Source organism: Protopterus annectens, chromosome 4.part1 (genome assembly GCF_019279795.1).
Source record: "Protopterus annectens isolate FY-2018-M chromosome 4.part1, PAN1.0, whole genome shotgun sequence".
NCBI classification, from domain to species: Eukaryota; Metazoa; Chordata; order Ceratodontiformes; family Protopteridae; genus Protopterus; species Protopterus annectens.
The window spans coordinates 452,171,466-452,194,530 of NC_056734.1; the positions used below are offsets into that span (position 1 = coordinate 452,171,466).

At 45.0% G+C, this 23,065-nt stretch overlaps 1 protein-coding gene across 1 annotated transcript in view; it reads right to left on the reverse strand.

The window, feature by feature from the left end:
• FBXO22 (F-box protein 22) overlaps positions 1-23,065 on the reverse strand; it is a 381,068-nt gene that overhangs the window by 71,678 nt on the left and 286,325 nt on the right. The window contains exon 6 of the mRNA XM_044070271.1: positions 3,887-4,052. Within this exon, the coding sequence (XP_043926206.1) occupies positions 3,887-4,052 (166 nt within the window). The remainder of the gene's footprint in view (positions 1-3,886; positions 4,053-23,065) is intronic.

A 23,065-nucleotide genomic window follows, 5' to 3' on the forward strand; every position in this document is an offset into this window, starting at 1 on the left:
GTAGGCAAAATGATTAAAGCCACAGCCACCACCACTACCACCTTTAGGCATAAAGAGGATATTAAGGATACCCTATCCTTATGGAAAATATAAAAAAAATCAAAGGGCTCTACTGCCATAAGGGCCTGCGGACTCAGACACCCTTTCTTTAGCAGAATAATAGCCAACAGAAAAGCAGTCTTCCAATTCAAGTATCAATCTTTCAGCAGAAATGAGGCTCAGAGTAAGTTTTTCCAACACAAAAGGAATCAGACTCCAGAGTAGTGGTACCAGTGCTGTTGCTGTCAATCTGAGCTATCAAAATCATCCTCATCCTTTCTCTTCTGGACTCCATTAGTACTCTTTTGGAAGAAGAGCAGAGGGAGAGGTGCATACACATGAAGTTGCTTTTCTTTTTCAAGACAAAGCATCCACTTTCACTTTCCAAGCTGCGAACCCTTGTGCAATTGTTGGCAGCTGGTGGTTTAGGTTTAGTGGTTTAACAACAGATCTGGTGGGAGTTCCCCATGACACACTGTCAATTTCTGAAATGAATGAAGATCCAGCTTCACTGTGGGGATCCATGATAGTCTGTGCTTAACACATCTGCTAAGTGTTCCTGTGTTCGGCAGAAACCTTGCCCCTGAAGTTAGTTAGCAAGTGCTTAGCAAAATCATCCATAAAATCATTGCTTGCCTATGGAGAAGGATAAGAATGTTGTCCTTGTTGATGTACTGCACCACAGTTGTGTTGTTGTCTGTTAGAATCAACTGCCCGAGTAACCTTGTAATCCCTTGAAAGCCATTAATGCAACTGACCTAACATCTCCTTCTCCTTCAGATGTATATGTCTGTATTCAAGCATTTGTCTTGTATCCACTTTCCATTTAGATGAGCTCCCCAAGCAATGTCCGGGCATCTGTAAAAATTAAATCTGACTCCGGGTGGTCACGGTCCCCTTTGTTTAGGTGACATTCTGTGAGCCCTGAGCCAAATTTTTGAAATTCTTTTTGATTATTTGAATGACAGAAGAGTCAGGTTCAGGGAAGCCTCTGCAAAACATCCACCACACCAACACACAGGGGGGTAGAGCCAGGGGCCTATGCTGGGGTAACAAGAAGAATTCCCCCCTTTTCCGCCTGAGACTCCATAGAAACTCCTGGCAAAACCTCTGGGCTCCACTGAGTTTTCTAAAGAACCCCGACCGACCGCCGTTCATCAACCCTGCTGTTTTGTCCTTGGCGCCTTGGACGCATTTGACGATCATCCGAACATCCGAATTAATTTTATAATTTCCCAAACATCAACTCTGGCAAACAGTTCAACTCCCTCCTCTAATTAAACCAAGTACAAGAGCTGCAACACACAACGTCAAACAGTCTCAAACAACGCAAAACTGCTTCTGCATCGGACCATGCGCAAAAAAAGAGGGAGGATGGCCGGTCATGCGCACAGCACCTTGACTGACGCGGCCAGCCTGATCGCGCCCCGACCGACGCCAGCTACCTGGTATTGGGCCACGTGGACAGCATCACCAATAGTAAGGACTGCAGCAATGTGGAACGAAGAACATCCAGGGGTCAGATCACAGAAGGAGTGATTGGGATGAAAGTGGACTGCATGCCCACCACTCCGGAGGGAGAGGGGGCAGGCAAGACTTCCAGCTGTATCTGAGTGCGGATGAATTTCCACATCATCCTATCCACCTCGGCTTCGGAAAGACTGCAAGTGGATCTGGAGGAAGAGGTCACCAACACCAGCCTAGAGAGGCAATGGCGTGACACCAATACCAGGAAATGGCTCCGAGCCATCTCCAGCTCCAGGGAGAAGCAAGAAGAGTGGAGTCGAGGTGACCCAGTGCTTGAAGCCGACCGAAACTTAGTCGGGGGTTCAACGGAGAAGAGCGATCGGGGGACCACTTCCTCGGCCTGAATCTGTGCTTACGTTTTTCTCCATCTCAGGTCTTCTTGGCAGGAGATTGAGTCCCAGAGGCCGGGGTGGAAACAGAAGTGGAAGTGGAAAGGGTAGCCTGGGCCCCCGTGGAAGGTGGCGGGAGTAGGCCCTTATGTACAAGTTTAATCCTCCTATCGATCAATGCACGGGGATTGAACTCCATGCAGATCGAACAGAAAAGATCAAGATGAGGAACCCCTAGACAAATAACACACAGAGTGTGGCCATCAGCTGAGGAAAGCTTATGGCCAGACTCTGTACACTTGCAGAAGCCTGGTTTGGGTGTCTCCTGACATCTTAACCAGATGAGTGCCAAACAGAAAACACACACACACACACACACACACACACACACACACACACACACACACACACACACACACACACACACACACACACACACACACACACACACACACACACTAAAGGACAGCAAGAGCAAGGAAAGATTTTTTTTTTTTTTTTTTTTTTTTTAAGATGATGCTTAAACATGAAAGGGGAGGTGATGGGAAAGTGATAGAAGAGAAACTTTTGGATAGAGGGAAGATTTAAGTCAAACACACTTACCCAAAAAAGCTTGGAGCAGCAGACTACAATGCTTACAACACGCGCAGCAAATAAGATCTGAAGGGAGAAAAGAGACAGGGGCATTATGGGTAGGGGAGGAGCTTGTAGCTCAGATCAGATACTGGAGAAATGCGGCAGAGTCGCATCCCTCCCGGATCAGTGTCCCACAGGTTGAAGAGCAAATGAAGACAACAACTTCAGATCCATAATTTTCAAAAGCTAAACAAAAACAGCCTTTATACATTTGCTAGCCACTGTAATCAATATTAATAACAGGCAAAAAAAGGAGTGCTTTTTCATTTGGGTGTTTCGAAATCCCTGCCTGAAGTTAGATGTGCTTGTTTAGTTACTTAATAAGAAACCATAATTTTCAATAGCTAAACAAAAACATTGCAGATGTTGTTACTCTACCCTTTACAGTGCAGTTTCTTGCTTTTATGTCCAACTTTACTTTTATGTCCAACTTCCCTGGAGGAAACAGACTAACTAGTGTCTGAAAAGCAGCATCCACATTGCTATAGAAAATCTGGTAAAACACAAATGTCCTTCTTTGGCCAAAATAAGATTATTTAGAATGCCCTACAGCAGTCATCCTTATGATGAACATCTATATATTTTCCAACAATGAATGCTAAAACAGTAAGGGTTATAACATGTAGGATTAAAATGGAGTCAATGATTACTTATCAACATGTTTGAGAAGCTGATTCAGGAAATTCAGCAACAGTGACACTCAAGAGGCGAATTTCTGAAATCCGCAACTAGCAATCCCATCATATTATTTGTAGAGGTTGGACCTTTACTTGCCTAATGTACTACATATTACAAGACAAAAGGTTAAGATGGGCAAATTAACTGGTATTCAGCTATGAAATATGTAAGAAACTTAACCCTGACACACAGATAACAGCCGAAGTGTAGCTCTGATGAACTCAAAGCTTTAAAAGCTGTTGAACATTTACAGCAGGAAGTGTTTTACAGCCTTTAAAGCTGTTACCACTTCCCAGTGCTGTTCTGTAGTGGATGCTGTGGATACTGTATTGTAAAACTGAGAATAACAGCTCTGAAAGCTGCTCAACAACATATGCTGTACCTCTGACACGAGAGAAGTGCATAACAAAGGTTGCTTTTTTTCCCAGTTATGGAGCAAAATCAGTGCACTTCATGTACAGCAAATATTTTGGGCATGAATGCTTTCCCAGTGTATGTCAGTGCTCTTTAAGCACCATTGTTAATGCTGGCCAAATACCAAGTGACTGTTACAACCTACTTCTGAAGCACAAGTTTATCTTGATTTTATTAGTTCAAGACTCTAATACAGTGACTTCACCCACAAAACAGCAGAATAAACTTACAGCAAACTATTTTTAAATATCAAAAAAGCTTGCCTTTGAAAATTGAAAGAAGTAAGCTTCTCCACAAAACCGCCAGCAATGATGATAATCTTTTCATTCAGTGGCTGCAGCACATCCTGAAGTAATCGTGAGAAACCTGCTTTCCATGTGCCATAACCAAGTACAATCACTGCTTTTAAGTCTGGATTGTTGATCAGGCCTATAAAAACAAAAAAAAAATGCCTTCAAAACACTTTTTTAAGCTGATAAATCACTAACTGAAAAGCTGAAAGACTTTAATCTACAAGTGTAACTTAAGGCAATCACATCAAATATACTAAAAAGCCCATGGTCAAAAATGCAGGGGAATAATCATGCCTGTCAAGCTGTTAAATTAACAGAGACAACTGAAACTGAGACTGCTGAAAAAATGCAATTATGTGGGATGATCTACATAAACTGAATTGTTAAATACTTCCCCCATTGTTCGACATTTTTCTCCATCTCTCAGTACTGAGGTCCTCATGCACCCCCTGGAAGAATATGCTGTGATGTCACACTCCCACACCTGTATAGCATACCCAACTCCTATACCTGTCAGTTTACCTTTATCCACTGTGAAAGCGCAATCTGTTAATTCAATAAAACAATAAAAAAAACATTGTGAAAGGCTAAATTATTATAATTATTAATTAGGGATATACTTGATTGACTTATAGCGGACTCCAACAGCAGCTGTGGGAAAGTCAGGCTATCGAGTCACAGTAAGGCAGCAGGTGGTGAATTACTATCCATTAAAGACCCCCCCCCTCTACAGATCTATTGAGAGAGTAAGAACCTAATTTTCTATTAGTGCAAGTCCTCCCTCATGGGTGTACGACAGCTACAAAAATCAAATGTGAAGAAGTGGGCATAGGCCAGACAAAATGTGAAATCACAGAAGGCGAAGTCTAAATGGCAAAGAAGGCCAAATTCCTAAAGCCAAAGTCCAAGAAATAATGCTTGGCAAAGGTGTGAAATGACGACAGCACTACAAACGTCCACAGTGAAGAAAACTCCACATCAAGCACCAGATGTGGCCACTTCCCCTCAAGAAGTGGTCTTTGTCTACAGCATGTTACAACTGGAGTTGGGTCACCCGATGGCCAAACATAACAGCAATCAACTATGAATAGGTTTGCTTAGTAAACTGCCAAAGTATATCAACTCTACCAAAAAAAAAAAAAAAAAAAAAAAAAAAAAAAAAACTTGTATAAATACACAAATTGTACCAATACTACCTTCCTCACATCAATCACTGCAACAGTATTCATTACATATGGGAAAATTCCTAAAGTAGTGCATGAAGTAGGAAGGGGTCACAAAGACAACAGAAATGGTGATGTCGATGCTCAGAGTAGGCCAAGCAGAATAGTAGCGTCAAACACTGCTCTGATTCTGGACTGGATCTTAAGCTTACATTTAAAAAAAAAAAAGTATAGACAAAGGGCTATGTAGCACATTTACAAATGCTTGGGGTAGACACTCATGAAAAAGGCTGTTGAAGTGGAGCTCTTCTGGCAGAATGACTAACACACACCTGAAATTTTTACACATGCTTTTCATAACAGTTGGAAGTGGTCTGCTTGGTTTTCCTGAGATAAAGAGCAAAAATAAATTTTCTATCTGCCTAAAGTCCCTGGTTCTACCTATGTGATACAACAGCTGTCGACACTAAGCACGTGTAAAATTTCCTCACCCTTAAACCTGGTTTAGACAAGACAGACAGACAGTTGAACTGTTAGGTTAAGGAAAAATCTTACAGACCATGTTTGACATGAAAGGGCAGATGGTTCTCAGACTCATTATGCCTTTGCAGAAAACTGTGAATAGTTCTTTGTAGATCAAAGCCTATAACTCTGGTTGAGGTAATAGCCAGTAGAATGGTCTTCCAGGATAAGCATATAAAAGAAGCAAAATATGCTGGCTCAAAAAGATCAAAGGTTTTTCTTTGTGTCTTTCGGCTTTTCCCGGTTAGGGGTCGCCACAGCGGAACTCCGGTCCGCTAATGATTGGCAGTAGATTTTTACATACCGACTTGCCAGGCCTGACACACAACCTTCAACGAAGGTACGCCCATTCATGCATGTCTCCACACAGAAGACGCTTTAGCTGAGAATCGAACAGGACAATGTCTTACTGTGAGGCGACAAATGTCTCAAAAAAAGAGGAATGAGCTTTCACATATAAAGAAAGTGAACTCCTTTTATGTTGTTTCATCAAAACAAGGCATGATGACATCACTAGGACAAGTACCTTAAAGAACAAAACTGCTACTGCTAATAGAGTTAACAGAACAGAAAGGTCTGGTTGGGGGTGGGGGGTGAGCTCTGTGGAGCTGGAGTTTGTATTCCTTGTTTCACCAGATGAAATGAAGAAAACTCCTTCATTTTATCAATAAACATTTCCTTGTACTAAGTTTCCTGGCTGGTTTCATATTTTTTGGCATATCCTCGAAAAATAATAGCTTAAGAGGAAAAAGCGCCAGATCAAGCTACAAGTCTGAGGTTCTGAATACCTGGATGTACCACAAACCCAGAATGCTCTATTTTGTAGGGCTACTACCATAGGTAGACTGTACAAAGTTTCTTTTCTCCTCATTTCCATTAAGCCAAAGTATTGCCTAGGCCTTCTGAGTCCCCTGTCACAAAACAAGGTAAGTGCTCTAAAAAAGAAGCCTGGGGAAGGCTGCAATGTCAATGTCTATGGGACCAAGTATGCTTTGGATGAGTTCTATGCATAAAGCTTGATGTGGAGGGCCTATCCCACAAGCTCATATGAGGGGAAAAAGTTTATATACTCATCTTAATTAAGATATCAATCCTTGCCCAGCCTAAAGCAGTGGCTGGGAAGAAGAGTCCTTTTGTCTAAAGTTCAAACAATGAGCACTGCACAGCACCAGCAAGGGGAGACTCAAGGGAATGCTCTCAAATCATCTGGCAGAGGGTTGAAGCTCCATATAAATTATCCAGTTCACCACAGAAAGGGGCTGCTGCAGTGCTCCTCATCTGCTGAGCTGAAGGCTCAGCCTCTTAAGTGAAGGTAAAAATGGCGACAATGGTGACCCTGAAGCCATCACAGGAAAGAGCTTACTTTCAGCAGGGTGAGAGTGATGTCGTTCCTCTGCATCCTTCCCTTTCATATTGTACTCTAGTAACAGCCTGGCATCATGAAAAACTCACCAACCAGTTTCCTCACTGGCCACTCTCAACAACTGCAAATTGCGAATGCCTGTTGTGTTCAGGAGGACTAACTGATTCAGTACCTCAACTTACCTAAAAATCTGTTGTCATAAGTATATCAAAGTTTGACATATAGTTGAAGAAGCAGAAGGTGGAATAATAACAAAAATGGCTTAAAGACTTATTATGAACACTTAATGGGGCATGAGAAAATACCCCTTGTTCACTCTGCCATACTATCTCCTGATAAAACTTTGGACAAATTGCTGTCTTCACAGAGATTTCTAACCACAAATTCCTAAACAGGCTCTCAAGTCTACCTGGATAAGGGCACTGGGGGGGGGGGGGGTGAACGAAGGGTGTGTGTAAGAGTTCTCAGTTCCAAGTGTAAACACTGAACTCTGACCAAGGAACTGCTTTTCAGAAGTATTCCAGTTACAGATGTGCTCCAGCCAAGAACCAGAAGAAGGCAGCTCTTACACATTCAAGATGCATCCAAAAGTAGTTTTCAAGAAATACACCTATCATAGACATCTTAGTCCACCGACGCTGGATAACAGAAATGAATTCAGGCCTCATTATCCAAAGGTTAGGTCACAACAAAAGGGAAATATGAGGGTGGTTCAGCACCTTCTATTTACTTGGCCATCTGACAGTGCCCCAGCACAGGCTTGGGGTTGCATTAAGGATCCTTCCTCCCCATCAAGCTGCATGATGGACACTCAACCATCACCATCCCTGCTAAGTCATATCTTCTCTCTCCATCTCTGCGTGGCTGCACTGAAACTTTGGCAATTATGGCAGTACATCACACTATGCATCTCACTCAAGCAAAAAAATATGGCAATGTGGATGTTAGCTAATGACTTGGTGGCCCAAATGAAACTTCAGTGGCCCCAAATTTATCACACACTGGACACAAGAACTCTTCCATGGTCAAGATCCAACCAGAGATTCAGCTGTGAAAGTTACAGGAAAGAATGGGTGGGCACAGGGACATAATACTCTTGCACTGCAGCATATATGTCTCAACTGACCAGATTTTCACAGAACGGCCATATTTGTACCTCATATTTTTGGTCTGTTTCTCATACAATTTGTAATTTTCTGGCAAATCAGTAAGAATTGAAGTCATTACAGACATTTGAGTTTCAGATTTCATAACATTTAGAAAATGCATGCTAACGTAAAACCTGACATTCTAGCAACTTTCTAAGCTTGTAAGAGCAATGATTAAAATGTATCCCCTGTTTTGGGGCCTTTGACTCCATTATTTTTGGTTTGTCCAGAATTCTTGTGCTAAGTGGTTCAGTGTGCACTGTAGTACACAATGTTATGGTATGCAGTGGTTGTAGGAGCACATGTCCTCATGTGTAGGAGCTTTAGAGGTAAAATGGTCACAATGAAAAAAGACAACAAAAAAGAAATGAATGCAATCTACGCAAAAGTTCACTACTGTCCCCGATATAAGGTGATCAATAATGTTGCTGCTTGTCCTAAATTCAGTAATGTTGAAATCCTATTTACTAGACTTGAAATAAACTCTCAAAAACATAACTATTATAGCAATTTACATCTTTCCTGGCAACAACCCCACCTTAATTGAAGATTTCCTCAACTGGTCATCCTTAACATTCTCTCAAGAAACTATAGTTATGGGTGACTTTAATATAGTGTCTTTCTTTCACCTCAATCTTACTAATTTCACATATTTATACGGATTCTCCCAGTTAATTCAATCCCCAACTAGAAATGACAAAATACTAAAAGACTGTCACTACTAGAGACTGGATTTTAGCCAATAAACCTTCACTTGCCTCCCAGTCAGGCTGTCTCTCACATTCTATTACTGACCATCTACCCACCTACCTTGTCGGGCAATATCTACACTCCCCTAAAAGTACTACATATAGACAAACTCGCAAGAGAAAAAATTTCTTACCTCAATCATTTGTATCAACCTTATGGCAATGCGACTGGTCACCTCTAATATCTCTTACACTAGATAATGCTGTTATCGTATTTTAATAATACATTTTCAGACATACTCAGCAGCCAAGCACCTCCTAGAACCATTAGGATTAAGACAAACTATGCTCCTTAGCTTAGTTTCATTAGTTAGCCATTACTTAAACCAGAGATAAAGCTTGGGCACACTATCAGACCAACAAAAAACAGACCACTCTAGATACTTACCAGCAACTAAGAAATAAAGCCAGGAAACAGATCGAAGATGATAAAAAGATTAGTTGTGTAAAATCTAACCATAACCATAGATGTCCTTCTCTTCCATGTTGCAGTATTCATACTGTGGGATTTCCAGCCCTCAAGCAACCAGACGTTGGCTCCTATACAAAATCTTAAGCCTGGCTGCCGTAGGTGCGCGGGGCGTCACACGTAGGGCCATAAACCTTGGGGTATAAATGTGACATCAGCATTCACAGACCTCAGAACTTGAACCCAGAGAAGAGAATATAAGGTCAAGGAGAAGCAAAAGGAAATGTCCTTGCGAGGCTGCAATGAGTGGTCTGCAGTGAGGGTATACCTTAGAGAAGATGGAGGCTTATCAGGGGGATGGAGGGTGGGAAGGAATACTGCAACATGGAAGAGATAGTTATGGTAAGATTTTATGCAACTATTCTACGTCCTTCTATTCCCATGTTGCAGTATTCGTACTGTGGGAGAGTACCATAGCTAGGAGGAATGTTGGGAGGTGGCCAATGTGGTGGATTCTAGGAATCTTTGCAGGATTGTCCTGGCAAATCCTGCCCTGGCCCTAGAGACCTACTCCACCTTGTATTGCTTGGTGAAAGTATGGACTGTGGACCAGGTGTCCAGTCCTTTTATGAAGGCCTTACAGGTAACCATGCCTCTGGTAGAATGCGCTCGTACTCCTTGAGGCAATGGCTTGTGATGATGAGAGTAGCAAAAAATAATGGATTTTTTTCTGATACAGGAGGAAATAGTTTGTTTGGAGACTGCCTTACCTAAGGCCCTGGGATGGAAGGAAATTAACAGTTGGTCAGATTTTCTGAAAGACTTAGTTTGTCCAAGTAGAATCTCAGTTGCCTACGTACATCTAGGAAATGGAGGATCCTCTCCGCGGAGTTAGCAGGAGAGAGGAAGAAGGTGGGTAGGTGAATGGACTGGTTTAAGGAAAGCTCATTAACTACTTTGGGCATAAAAGAGGGGTTAGTGTGTACGGAAACCCTGTCAGTGTGGAAGGTGGTGTAAGGAGGGCAAGCCATCAGTGCCTGTAATTCAGACACTCTTCTAGCAGAGGCAATGGCCACTAAAAGGATGGTTTTCCATGTGCACATTTGAAGAGATGCTGTGCTGGCTGGCTCAGAAGGAGGGAGGGTAAGCTTTTCTAGTAGAAGGAGGAATGGGCTTTCTTGGTAGTCTGATGTGTATGACCCTCTCAGGCAAAGTTTTACATCCAGTCTAGAGAGAAGAGTTGACCGTAAAGGCAAGCATGCAGAAATGGCTGAGAGATAACTCTGACAGAAGAGTAAGCTAGCCCATCCTTAATGAGTCTGCAGGTATAGTTCAGGACTAGGGGAGGATCTGCTAGAAATGGGTCCTTGTTTCTTAGAGAACACCATTTCGAAAATCTCTGCCATTTAGACAAGTAGTTTTTTTCTAGTTGCTTGTTTCCTGGCCTCCCTCAGGACAGAGAGCACATCTTCTGAGTAGTGTTGTCTAAAAGGGATTAAAAGCTGATCATCCACAGACTTAGCTGTAGTAAAGACAGTTGTGGGTGCAGGAGGAATCCCTGCTGCTGAGTTAGTAGGTCCACTTGGTGGGGTAACTTGTGGTGATTGCCCTTGGCTAGTGAAAACAGAAGGGAGAACCAGTGTTGCCTTGGCCAAAATGGAGTCACCAGCAAGATGTTTGATTGTTCCTTCTTGATTTTCAGATGGACTCTCTGAATTAGAGGGAAGGGCGGGAAGGTGTACAGGTACATTCCCTGCCATGGAAAAACTGAAGGCATCCACTCTCCAAGCTAGTGGTGAGTGGGTCCTGCTGCAAAATTTGTTCAGTTGTCTGTTCTGGGGGGAGGCAAACAGATCCAGTTGTGGTGTGCCCCACTGGTGGACTATGTGTAGGAAGGTATCCCTGTGCAATATCCATTTGTGTTGCAGAGATGTGGTTCTGCTAAGCAAGTCCTCTTGCTCGTTTTCCTGAGAGGGGATGTATGAAGCTTTAAGAAGAGGTTGTGTTTTGCTGCTATTTCCCAGATTGCAGTGTAATCTGATATAATCGGTATGCCTTTGTCCCTCCTTGTTTGTTTAGGTATCACATGACAGTCGTGTTGTCTGTCACAATGTGGAGTATTCCTGGTTACAGCATGGGAAGGAAAACTTTTAGAGCTATGAGGACAGCAGTCATCTCCCTGACACTGATGTGCTGTTTTTGCAGGGCAGGGGTCCAGCACTATTGTACCCTGTAGCCCTGCAGGGTTGCTCCCCATCCTAGGTCTGATGCATGTGTGCATAGACTGAGAAGTGGGAGGAAGTTGAAGAGGAATTCCCTGGTTGCTGGAAACCTGCTGAATCCACCACTTCAGCTCTAATTTTAGACAGGGCAGAAGGGGGGTGTGTTTGTCTGGAGACTGTTGGCTCTGGGACCAAACAGTCTATCATGTGCATCCTTGCTAGTGGGAGCATGGGAATGGTTGCAGCCATGAGGCCTATAGTTTGGAGAAACTGTCTTGCAGTTAGATGTGATTCTGTCAATAGACTTAGAAAATGGGAGGAGAGGGATTGTACCTTGTCTGGAGGCAAGAAGGATCTCATTAGATCTGTTCTGATTCTGCACCCTAGGAAAACCTTGTCCTGTTGTGGGAGAAGAGAGGATTTTTGGAGGTTGAGCATGAAACCCAGGTTTTTAGAAGGGACATGGTGAATTGGAGATTTTCCTGAAGGGAGGACTGTGATTCTGCCAAAATGAGGATGTCGTCCAAGTAAGGGAAGATTTGAATTTGTTTGGTTCTACAATGGGCGATGGCAGTAAAAACTATGGGTGGTGTAGACACGCCAAAAGGCAATGCTACAAACTGAAAATGAGAAGAGGGCCTAGAGAAGCACAGGAACCTTCTGTGGGAGGGTTTGACTGGGATGTGCAGGTATGCATCTTTTAGGTCCAGGATAACCATGAAGGCATGAGGTGGAATGAGGGGTAAAAGGGTTTGAAGGGAGAGTATCTTGAAGGAGGGAACCTGTAGGAAAAGGTTTAGGTAAGAGAGGTCCAGGATAGGTCTCCAATTGCTATCCTTTTTTGACACTAAGTAGAGGCGGGAGTGGAAGCCTGGTCTCTTCTGACCTCTGGGAACTGGTTCTATTGTTCCTTGGGAGAGAAGTTCCTGCAGGATGGGAGGAAGTAGGGGGAGTTGATTTTTGGGAGGGAAAGGAATTTTTATTGGTGGTGTTTTTTCTTTCTAGGAAAGAAAGTATCCTTTCTGGATGATGGAAAGAACCCACCAATCTGTAGTGACGGTTTTCCAAAAAGGGAGGCATTGGGTAAGGCGTTCAGACAGGGCCACTTGGGCAAGGCAGTCACGCAGAGGAGGATCCTCCTCTGTCTGGAAAGGGCTGTTTGTTGGGGGGTGGTGGTTGAGGGGGTCTGGGATAAGGTTGTCTCAGATTCCCTACGTGGTCTGGGAGTAGAGGGACAAGATGTGGAAGTGGCCCTTCTAACAAAGGATGTTTTGGCTGGGTAGTTCCTGTAATATCTGGGTACTGGAGACATCAGCAAGTGCTTAATGTCCTTCAGTTCCTTGCTTTTTTCTTGCAGGTTTTTAAATAGTTTTGCAGCATTTTTGCCAAATAGAAGGTTGTTACCCAGAGAAGCATCCATGATTTTGGCTTTAAAGTCATCTGGCAGAGGTTGTAGTCTGAGCCAGGAGTATCTGCGCAGGGTGGAAGCAGTGGCAGCAGATCTGGCAACTGCTTCTGCACCATCACAGCTGCAGCGGATAGTGTGTCTAGCTACCTGGGTGGCCAGTGATAATTTGGAGGAAATGTCAGATTTGGCTGGACAGTCTGGGGTGGTAGTCAACAAAGTGGCAGCCTGAGAGAGTAGATCTAGGGCATACTTCACCATGTGAATTTGGTAGTTTATAGCCCTGAAAGCCAGGGTAGAGGAGGTGTATACCTTTTTCTCCATCCTGTCCACGGTTTTGCTGTCTTTATCGGATGGCAGTAGGGAAGCAGAAGGCAACTGGCCTAGACTGTCTGCCTGGGGATACTGCAATAGCAGCTGGTTCAGCCAAAGGTGGTCTCATGAGGAACTTGTAGTCATCAGGGACTTTGTAAAACCTATCCGGCCTCTTAGGGGCAGGAGGTTGAGAGTCTGGGTTCTTGGAAACCAAAGTGAAGGCATCCAAGAAAGCTGGGAGTACTGCAGGAATGGCTGACGGTGAAGGGGAGTCAAGCTGTAGAACTCAAAATATCTTTTTTGGGTTTTAGAGACTAAAGAAGTATTCCACTTGAAATACTCTCATTTTTGACATAGTCTCCCCAAATGATAAGTCCTCAGGTGGGGAGTCCCCCTCAATAGAGTCCTCTTCAGGTGAGTAATAGTCTATGGGAGAGGCAATCTGTGAAACATAGACAGATTCCTCAGAGGAGGAATAAGACTGTTCACTGTCTTCCTGGGTAACTGTTTGCTGAGTAGACAGTAAAGGCAGGGAGGAAGCAGAAGCTGCCCTAGGACTCAGTACAGAGATGCTGGTGGGAGAAGGGCCTGTAGGCCTAAGAGCAATAAAGGCCTGCAACAAGGAGGAAGTGAAGGACTCCCAGTCTGGGGCTGCCGGAGGTGTCAGGCTCAAGTATTTAGCTTTCTGCTTCCTTTTAGAAGGAGTGTGCATCTGGGTGGCTAAGGAAACAGAAGCCTGCGCTGGTGGAGGAGAGGTCTCGGTTGGCCGGTTCAGCGATTGGTTCCCCCTCAACGTCGGTTATGGCTGACATCGGAGTCAACTCCGCTGATGCGCTGTTCATGTGTACTGACACGGCCTCTTCTAGAGGAGCTGTCGGAACCAGAGTAATCAGGTGTCCCTCGGTCCCTAGAACGGTAGTCAGTGGGACATGTGAAGGCAGAGCGGTATTTGGAGAAGGCCTGTAAACCTTGGCCTTCTTCCATGGTTCAGCTTGGGCAGCCAACTCAGGATCCATCCTAAGCATGAGGCGTTTAAGCCTTTGGTTTTCTAGAAATAGAGTTAACGTGGACAGATGGCTGCATAAGGTCTTGGGTACGAAGGACTGGCAAATAGAGCAGGCCTTGTGGTCATGCTCCTTACCTAAGCAACAGACACAGCGGTCGTGGGAGTCTCTCTACAGAATCTGGTGCCTGCAACTACATTTACTCTTTTTCTCCGACATAAGCTAGAGAAAAACAACTACAGCAACCAAGCTAAACCTTAAGAAAGTACGAAAAGGCAAAACAACCTAATGGGGTATTTATCTTTACATGTCTTCGGACGTAGGAGCAAAGAGGTCGAAGTAATCGTCGTCTGCACCTGAAAAGTTCTGAGGTCTGTGCGTGCCATCACATTTATACCCCAAGAATTATGGCCCTACGTGTGACATCCCACGCACCTATGGCAGCCAGGCTTAAACTTTTGTATAGGAGCGGACGACGGGTCGCCTAAGGGCTGGAAATCCCACTGCATGAATAGTGCAACATGGGAATAGGAGGACATAATCCTATTACATTGTGACACAACATAAAAAATGACCCCAAAAAACTTTGGGCTACCATAAATCAACTACTAAAGCCAGGTCAATCCATAACTCCACCTAACACTACAAACAACACAGACAGTACAGCTAATCAACTAAATACATATTTTTCTAATTCCATATTAACTTTGACTAACATTGACAACAATACACCTCTAACCATTCCCAAAGCCCCAAAAGACTCATCCAATGCCTTCTCCTTCAAACATGTACAAACTAGCTACATTAAGAAAGGAGATGCGAAGAGATCGCAGCAAGGCTGACCCCACTTGAGGAAGATCAGTTCCGCTACTGAAGGATTCAGAGACCACTCGTAAGGCATCAGAATAGTCCTGCTGAGCTTGTCCGCTAGAATGTTGGACCTTCCCAGAATGCGTGTTGTCACTAGAAAGTGGCCGATGGAAATCATCCATTCCCACACTCTCATGGCTTCATGACAGAGGGGATAAGATCTGGTTCCACCCTGCTTGTTTATATACCAAACTATGGACATGTTGTCTGATTGAATAGCAATCGTCCTCGGAGGAAGATGGGCATGAAGGGCTTGCAACGCTAGAAGAACCGCCCTCATCTCCAGGACACTGATGTGCAAATTGGTCTCAGAGGGAGACCATGTGCCTTGGACTGCTCTTCCCGAGCAATGCCCCCCCACCCTAGCTGGGAAGCGTCCGTGGTCACTGTGGTGGTGGGAAAGACTGGGAGAAAAGGACGTCCCTCAACAAAATCAGGGGACAGAATCCACCATAAAAGAGAGTCTCTGCACGCCCAAGATATACAAATCAGATAAGACAGAGGTAAGTCCAGAAGAGACCATTGAACCGTTAGCGTCTACTGAAGAACTCGCATGCAAAGCCGTGCAAGGGGTAAAAGACCGATTGTGGCTGTCATGGAACCCAGAACCCACAGCACTGACTCTGCTGATGAAAGGAAAGTCTGTAGGATGCAAGACACAGAGTCTTAGATTGTGCACCGTATCCAAGGTAAGGTAAACCATCATTTGAACGGTATCCAGCCGGGCTATGATAAAGTCCGGACTCTGAACTGGGGTCAGTGACGATTTGCTGAGGTTGATGGTAATGCCCAGACTGTTTGCTAATACAAGGAAGTAGTCTCTAGCTTGGCAAAGTAGATGCTTGGTAGGGGCAGCAAGGAGCCAATCGTCCAGGTAGGGGAAGACCTGAATCCCCTAAAGTCTTAGGTGAGCCGCTACCACAACCATCACTTTGGTGAACACCCTGGAGGCTGTGGTGAGACCAAAGGGTAGGGCCCTGAACTGATAGTGATTGACCCCCAGCCAGAAGCAGAGAAACCTGCGGAGTGCCTGTTCATTTTGTTGTGATAGTACACGTCCTTGAGGTCAATCAAGCATATCCAATCCTTTGTCTGCAGATAGGGCAGAATTGACTGAAGGGTGACCGTCCAGAATTTCTCCTTGGCTACAGATAGGTTCAAGGTAGAAAGCTCCAGAACTGGTCTTAGGTCCTCAGTTTTCTTTGGCACCAAAAAGAACCTGGAATAGATGCCCGATCTGGACTGGTCTAGGGGGCTGGGTTGGATGACTCACTTTCTTAGCAGCTTTTCTATTTCTAGTGCTGCTACTTCCCTTTGCGCAGGTGGAACATCTGGGAGGTATTTTGGTGGGGGAGGTGGATCCATAAACAGGATGGTACAGCCTCTGGATATGATTTGTAACACCCAACGGTTTGTTGTTACGGACTCCCACTCCATTGGATGTAAGGAAAGATGGCACCCAACTGCCTCCAGAGATGAAAAGTCGAACAAGTCCCTCAGGGCTGCTATGCGGGTCTGTCCAAGAAAGGTTCTCGAGACCCGACGTTCTTCGGATGCCCTCTGCCTCTGGGCCGAAGTCTATCATATCCCCCATGCCTCTGGGGGAATAAGAGTCCTGAGTGTCCCGAGAGAACTGAGATTTCCGGAATCACATCTTCTTTGCCCTTCCCTGGTTCCTCGAAAAGGATCTTTGATGGGTGGAGAAGCGGATCCCGATGGCAGACAAGTGTCTTCCCATCCTTCGCACTCTGGACCAGGGTCTTACGCACAGACTTCCTGAACAGGGAAGAACCATCATAGGGGGCACTGGCAAAGGATGTCCTGAATGGTTCTGAAAACTGGCATAGTCGAAGCCACGCAGCCCTAGCGGCTCTTTCCGTGGCATGGGAGAGGGGACGCATGGCCGTACTCATGACTGCTTTCAGAGTGGCCATGTGTGCAGAGAACATTTTCTTGCCCTCTGCAGACATGGACTCTAGGGGCGACTCAGCAACTTCCTTGACCAGGTCATGCTGTAAATCGGATGACATGTGCCATATAATTCAGCGCCCTTATGGAAAAGGTTGCTGAAGCATATACCCACTTCTCCAAATGATCTACAGTCCTCGACTCCCGGGCAGGAGGATGGACTGTACAGCTCTCCTGTATAAGCTCTTTCTTGATGGCGGCTGCCATCACCGTAGTGTCTACTGGGGACCCCTTACTCCAGCTAGTCCTGTCCAGTGGGGGGGGGTACCTTGTCTGGCCTTCTTGGAATGGGTTCCATGGTGTCCACTTCCTTCCATGCCCTGGTGATGATTAGGTCCAAAAGTGGATCCGCCGGGGGGGGGGCACCCAGGAGGTAGATGAGCCAGTGCTGAATGCCACTAGGAACACTGACTCTTTGGGGTTGTTTTTTTTGGGCGGACCACCCTCCTCTATGGCACAAGAGTTCCATGATGTCTCCAAAGAAGACATCCTCGGGGGGGGGGGGGGGGGTGATCTGGGGGAACCTTCCCCTTCACCCAAGTCAGTGTCATCCATGAGGGACTCTGGAGAGAAGTGCAGGTGCCTCTATTTGCACGTTTGTTTGCGAGACACCTCCTCAGTGGGACTCTGGGGAGAACTCGCAAACTTCCTGCTGTTCCCGAGTGGGAGCCTCCTGAGGCAAAACCAGCACAGGCTGGCCCTGAGATGACAGAAGAGTCGGAGCCGTACCCAGAACCGAGGGAGTCAGGGTGGAATCTGAGGAGGAAATGGTCAGGGGTCTCGACCCACTTGAGATGACCCTCAACACCACGTCAAATGCCGAAGGAGGGCGGACATCCTGGGAAATGATCAAGGGAGCCGTTCTCCTTGGATCTGACGGAGGAGTAAAAGCAGAGCCCACAGGAGCAGAGATGCTAAGGGAGAGACTGCAGTCCGACAAACTCGGAGCAGACAAGAACCCCCTCGGATCCGACGTCGAGGTTACGGCTCCGAGAGCTCGGATCCAAACTAGTCAGATCCGACACATTCAAGGCAACAGCCGGCGTTAAGGTACAAAGTGCAGTCGGCGCTGACCCTCCCGACCCAGGGTCTTCTTGGATCCAAAGACTCCAAACCCGTGGGCCAGATAGTACAGTTGTGTACACTTACCATAAATGTAGATGTTCGAGTGTATTCACTGTTGCAGTCAATCCATTTGAGTAATCTGCTGGCAGGTTGCCCTCAGTCAGCCTGATTAACAAAGTCTTGGGTCCTGCATTGGTTGCTGTCCCTTCTTCCATGACGTCAGGTCGTCAGGGGTATAAAACATGCAGCCGATACCATTACATCAGTTTTTCTTGCCCCAGATGTCAGGTGCCCCCCAGATGGAGAGCAAAATATAAATTTAAAACACAAAAATATGCCTCCAAACAAAAGCAAATATACCAAAAAGGCTTTTAAGCATAGTAAAAGAAAATAGAGATATAGTAAGGGAAAAACAGGGGGCTGGAGGGAGGGTAACCAGGACTGCAACAGTGAATACACTCGAACATCTACATTTATGGTAAGTGTACACAACTGTACTATGTTCTTCATGTTTCACTGTTGCAGTCATTACATTTGGGTAGATTCCCAAAGCTATGGTTGGGAGGATGGACTTATACAGCATTAGGACCAGCTATAATGCCCTGCAAAACAGCAGTGGCAAAGCCAGCTCTGGATTTAGAGAAAATTGGTAAGTGGTAATGCTTGGTGAAAGTATCTGAACTCCAGGTAGCAGCTTCTAGAATATCCCTGGTAGGAACACCTCTGAGAAAGGTTGTTGAAGTAGATGCAGCCCTGGTGGAATGAGATCTGATCCCCTGGGGAATAGGTTTTCCATGGTGCTTATAACAGAAATGAATACAATGGCTTCTCCATTTAGAAATGGTTTGCTTTGAAATAGCCTTCCCCTCTGCCCCTGCAGCAAATGCTACCAGCAGTTGTTCAGATTTTCTTCGAGATTTAGTCCTGTCCAAGTAGAATCTAAGTTGTCTGTGTACATCCAATGAATGCAGAATCTGCTCCCCCTTGTTCTGTGGACTGGGAAAGAAAGTTGGCAAATGAATGGACTGATTAAGAGCCACACTGGATACCACCTTAGGCATGAATGATGGATTGGTCCTGAGAGACACCCTGTCCGCATGAAAGATGATGAAAGGCTCCACTGCCATAAGGGCCTGTAATTCAGATATCCTTCTAGCTGAAGTGATTGCTAAAAGGAAGGCTGTTTTCCAGGAAAGAAATTTTAAGTCTGCAGTACCAGCTGGCTCGAAAGGCGGTAGAGTGAGTTTCTCCAATACAAAGTTAAGGTCCCAGGCAGGGGTTGGAGCTCTCCTGGGTGGTCTCAAGTTTTTGGCCAATCTGAGATACCGCTTTAGAAGAGGATGAGAGAAGAGGGAGGGTTCTGTGTTGTAGTGAGCTGAAATGGCCGAGGCATGGATTTTTATGGAAGAAAAAGATAGGCCCTTGTGAAGCATCTCAGTTAAGTATTGCAAAATCGGAGGTAAATTGGGCACTGCTGTGCTCATCCCTTGAGAATGATTCCAGGCACAGAATCTTTTCCATTTGTCTGCATAAGATTTTCTAGTACTATGTATTCCCGCCTCCAAAATGACATCCATCACAAGTTTGCTGAGGGATGCTAAGGAGGAATTTAAGTGAGTAGCCAAGTTGCAAGATTCAATGTTTGGAGCTGAGGGTGCAGAATTTCGTTCTCCTGCTGACAGTAAGGAAGGTGTCTGAGGCAGGTGCCACAGTGAAACGTGTGACACACTGCCCAGGAGTGGGTACTAGTGTTGGCGAGGCCAGTCCGGAGCAATCAAAATAATTTTTGGTTTGTCCTGTTTGACTTTTAGCAAAACTTTGGAGAGCAGAGGCAGAGGGGAAAGGCACAGACTTTCCAGCTGAAGGACAGAGCATCCACTTTCCAGGCTTTTTTGTGATGAGTTCTTGTGCAAAATTTGTCCAACTGGTAGTTCTGGGGTGAGGCAAAAAGATCTATGTCTGGGCCCCCACATTTGCGTGTCAACATGTTGAAAATCCATGGTTCCAGTTTCCATTTGTGTGGGTCCATGAGATTTCTGCTTAGTTCGTCTGCCAGAACATTCAGCTTTCCTGGCAGGAATTGAACTTGTAGTTGTACTTTGTAGCTCAAGGCCATGTTCCACAATGCCATGGCTAGTCTGCAGAGGGAGTAGGAATGTGTACCCCCCCTGCTTGTTTATGTACCACATAACCGTGGTGGTGTCCATCTTCATTAGTAATTGTCCTGTATGAATGTAGTCCTTGAAGGCTTGTCAGTGCATTCTGTACAGCTAGCATTTCTTTTTGATTGATATAAAGGTGCATTTGATTTGGGCTCCATTTGCCCTGAATACACTTCCCTGCCAGATGAGCCCCCTCCCTATGCATAGTCTGATGTGTCTGTAGTTAGGGTGGTGTGAATGGCAGTCCATAGTTTTGGTGGCAGGCCTCTGCCCAACATAGGAACTCTAGGCGCAGGCAAGGTATGATAGGTATCATTGTTTCCAGGTTGTGACAATGTTGACTCCATAAACTTTTTAAGTACCACTGAAGTTTCCTCATATGCAGTCTTGCATATGGAATTAGAAGAATACAGGAGGCCATGAACTCCAGGGCTTACAGTATTTACCTTGCAGATAGCAGGGTTTTTGTGGCCACCTGTTTGAAGTAAGTCACCAAATGAATTTGCTTTTCTGGTGTAAGGAAACCATCTGGGCAGTTGTATTCAAGCTTGCATCCAGGAATATAATTTTTTGAGAGGGTACCAGTTGAGATTTCTTTTCGTTTATGGTGTACCCTAGACAGGTTAGAACTCTTTTTACAAATGCCAGATGTTTTAGAAGAATGGCCTGGTTTTCTGCCTGAATTTGACAATCGTCTAGGTATGGATATATCTGAATATTTCTTTGCCTGCAAAAAGCAATTACTGGAGCCAGGCACTTTGTGAATACTCTGGGCGCATTAGACAAGCCAAAGGGCAGTGCAGAGAACTGATAATGCATGCAGCCTGCTTTGAAGCATAGGTACCTTCTGCAAGATTCCCTGATTGGAATATGCAGGTAAGCCTCTTTCAAATCTAGAGTTGCCAACCAGAAATCCTTGCCTAGCATAGAAAGTAACTGGTGAAGAGTCAGCATCTTGAATTTTGGAATGTCCAGAAAGGTGTTTAGAGTAGACAGGTCCAGAATTGGACGCCAAGATTTGTCTTTTCTGGGTACCAAGAAAAGTCTGGAATAGAAACCTTGTCCCTTTTCCTCTTCTGGTACTAGTTGAATAGCCTCCATGTTTAGGAGGGAAAGTACTTGTTTCTGAGCCTCTGCCCACTGATTTGGGGGCAGGTCTGGCCACCCGCTTGGAGTTGGCAGCATGTGGAAATGAAATCTGTATCCCTGGGACACTATATTTAAAACCCATTAGTCCTGGGTTATAAGTTGCCAGTTGCTTGAATGAAGAGCCAGTTTTCCCCTCAAAGGGGCGGCTAAGAGATAAGTGCTTGCTAATTTTAAAGGGAAGTCATTGAGACTGTTTACCATAGGGTGGTGCCTTGTTTCCAGATTTGGAAGTGGAAGCACCCCATTGCTTAGTTCTGAAAGTCCCTTGAGACTGAAACCTGGTGCTTTTCGGAATGTCTGGGTTTTGCTGGAGTAGCTCTGGAAGGAGCTAGAAAGGACCAGTTCTTAGTAGGCCAGTACCTACTAAATCTAGGAGGTTGTACTTGTAAGAAATCTTTCACAGTTTGCATAGATTTAGCTTTATCTTCCATCTTTTTTAGAACTTCTTCAGCCTTATTGCCAAACAGGCAGTCCTGCTGTAAAGGAGCATCCAAAAGTTTTGCTTTAACATGATCAGGCAGAGATTGCTTCTTAAGCCAAGCATGCCTTCTAAGCACAGACCCAGTAACAGCAGTCCTGCAAGAGGCCTCTAAAGAATCAAAACCACATTGCAAAGTATGTTTGCCAACTTGTTCAGGTGAATGCAATAAATCCTGTAAATCTTTATTCTCTACACAGTCAGAAATCAACATCATTTTCTGTTTAAGCAGTGTCATGATATGCTGTTGATATTTTAGCATATGGAATTGACAGTTTAAAGCCCCGAATGCTAAGGTTGCAGAAGTATAAACCTTTTTACCCCATCTGTCCAGCGCCCTGGAGTCTCTATCAGAAGGGGTAGGAGTTTTAGCAGTAGAAGCCTTAATGCCCTTGGGTCCCTGAGAAATGGTTTCAGGGTCCGCAACAGGATTCTTGAAAAGGAATTTGTGGGACTCAGGAACCCTGTAGTACCTGTCTGGTTTACTAGGGGCTGGAGGCAAGGAATCAGGGGCCATACTGGATTCCGAAAACACATCAACAATGTCTAGTACAGGAGGTATAGCCAAAAGGCCTATGCTGAGGAAGAAGAAGGAAATCCCTAAGCCTATTTTTGGATTCAGAGAAATCCTGACTTTCCCAGTGGACATGTTCCCTTAAGGTAAGTAAAGTTTCCCCAAAAGAGAATCCTCAGGCGGAGAGGCAGAGGGAATGGAATCCTCTGCATCAGAGTCCTCATAAGTAGGTATGGACAAATCCAGATCATTATAAGAGTCAGAAGAAACAGAGTCCTGTTATGAAGATTCATAGTCAAGTTAAATCCTAGGCCTCTTGGGGGGGGGTTGACTACCCCTGATTAGAGTAATTAAATCTTCAGCCATTTTGATCATTTGTTGTTTAGGCATAAGGGCCTGAACATGTGGCCTGGGTGTCGGTTTTTTAGACATAGATCGGGATTTAGGCCTTAGTACTGAAGTTGGAGTCTGTTTAATATGCAAGTCTGTAGGCCTGAACACACCCTCAGAAGCCGATGCCTGCTCAGCGGCTCCAGACCCATCCAAGGTAGAGACATCTGCGGGTTCCGTATGTGAAGCATCTTGCAGTATACCGGACTTCAGATGGGTCTCAGTAGAGGCCTGCGAATCAGAAGTAGCGGGT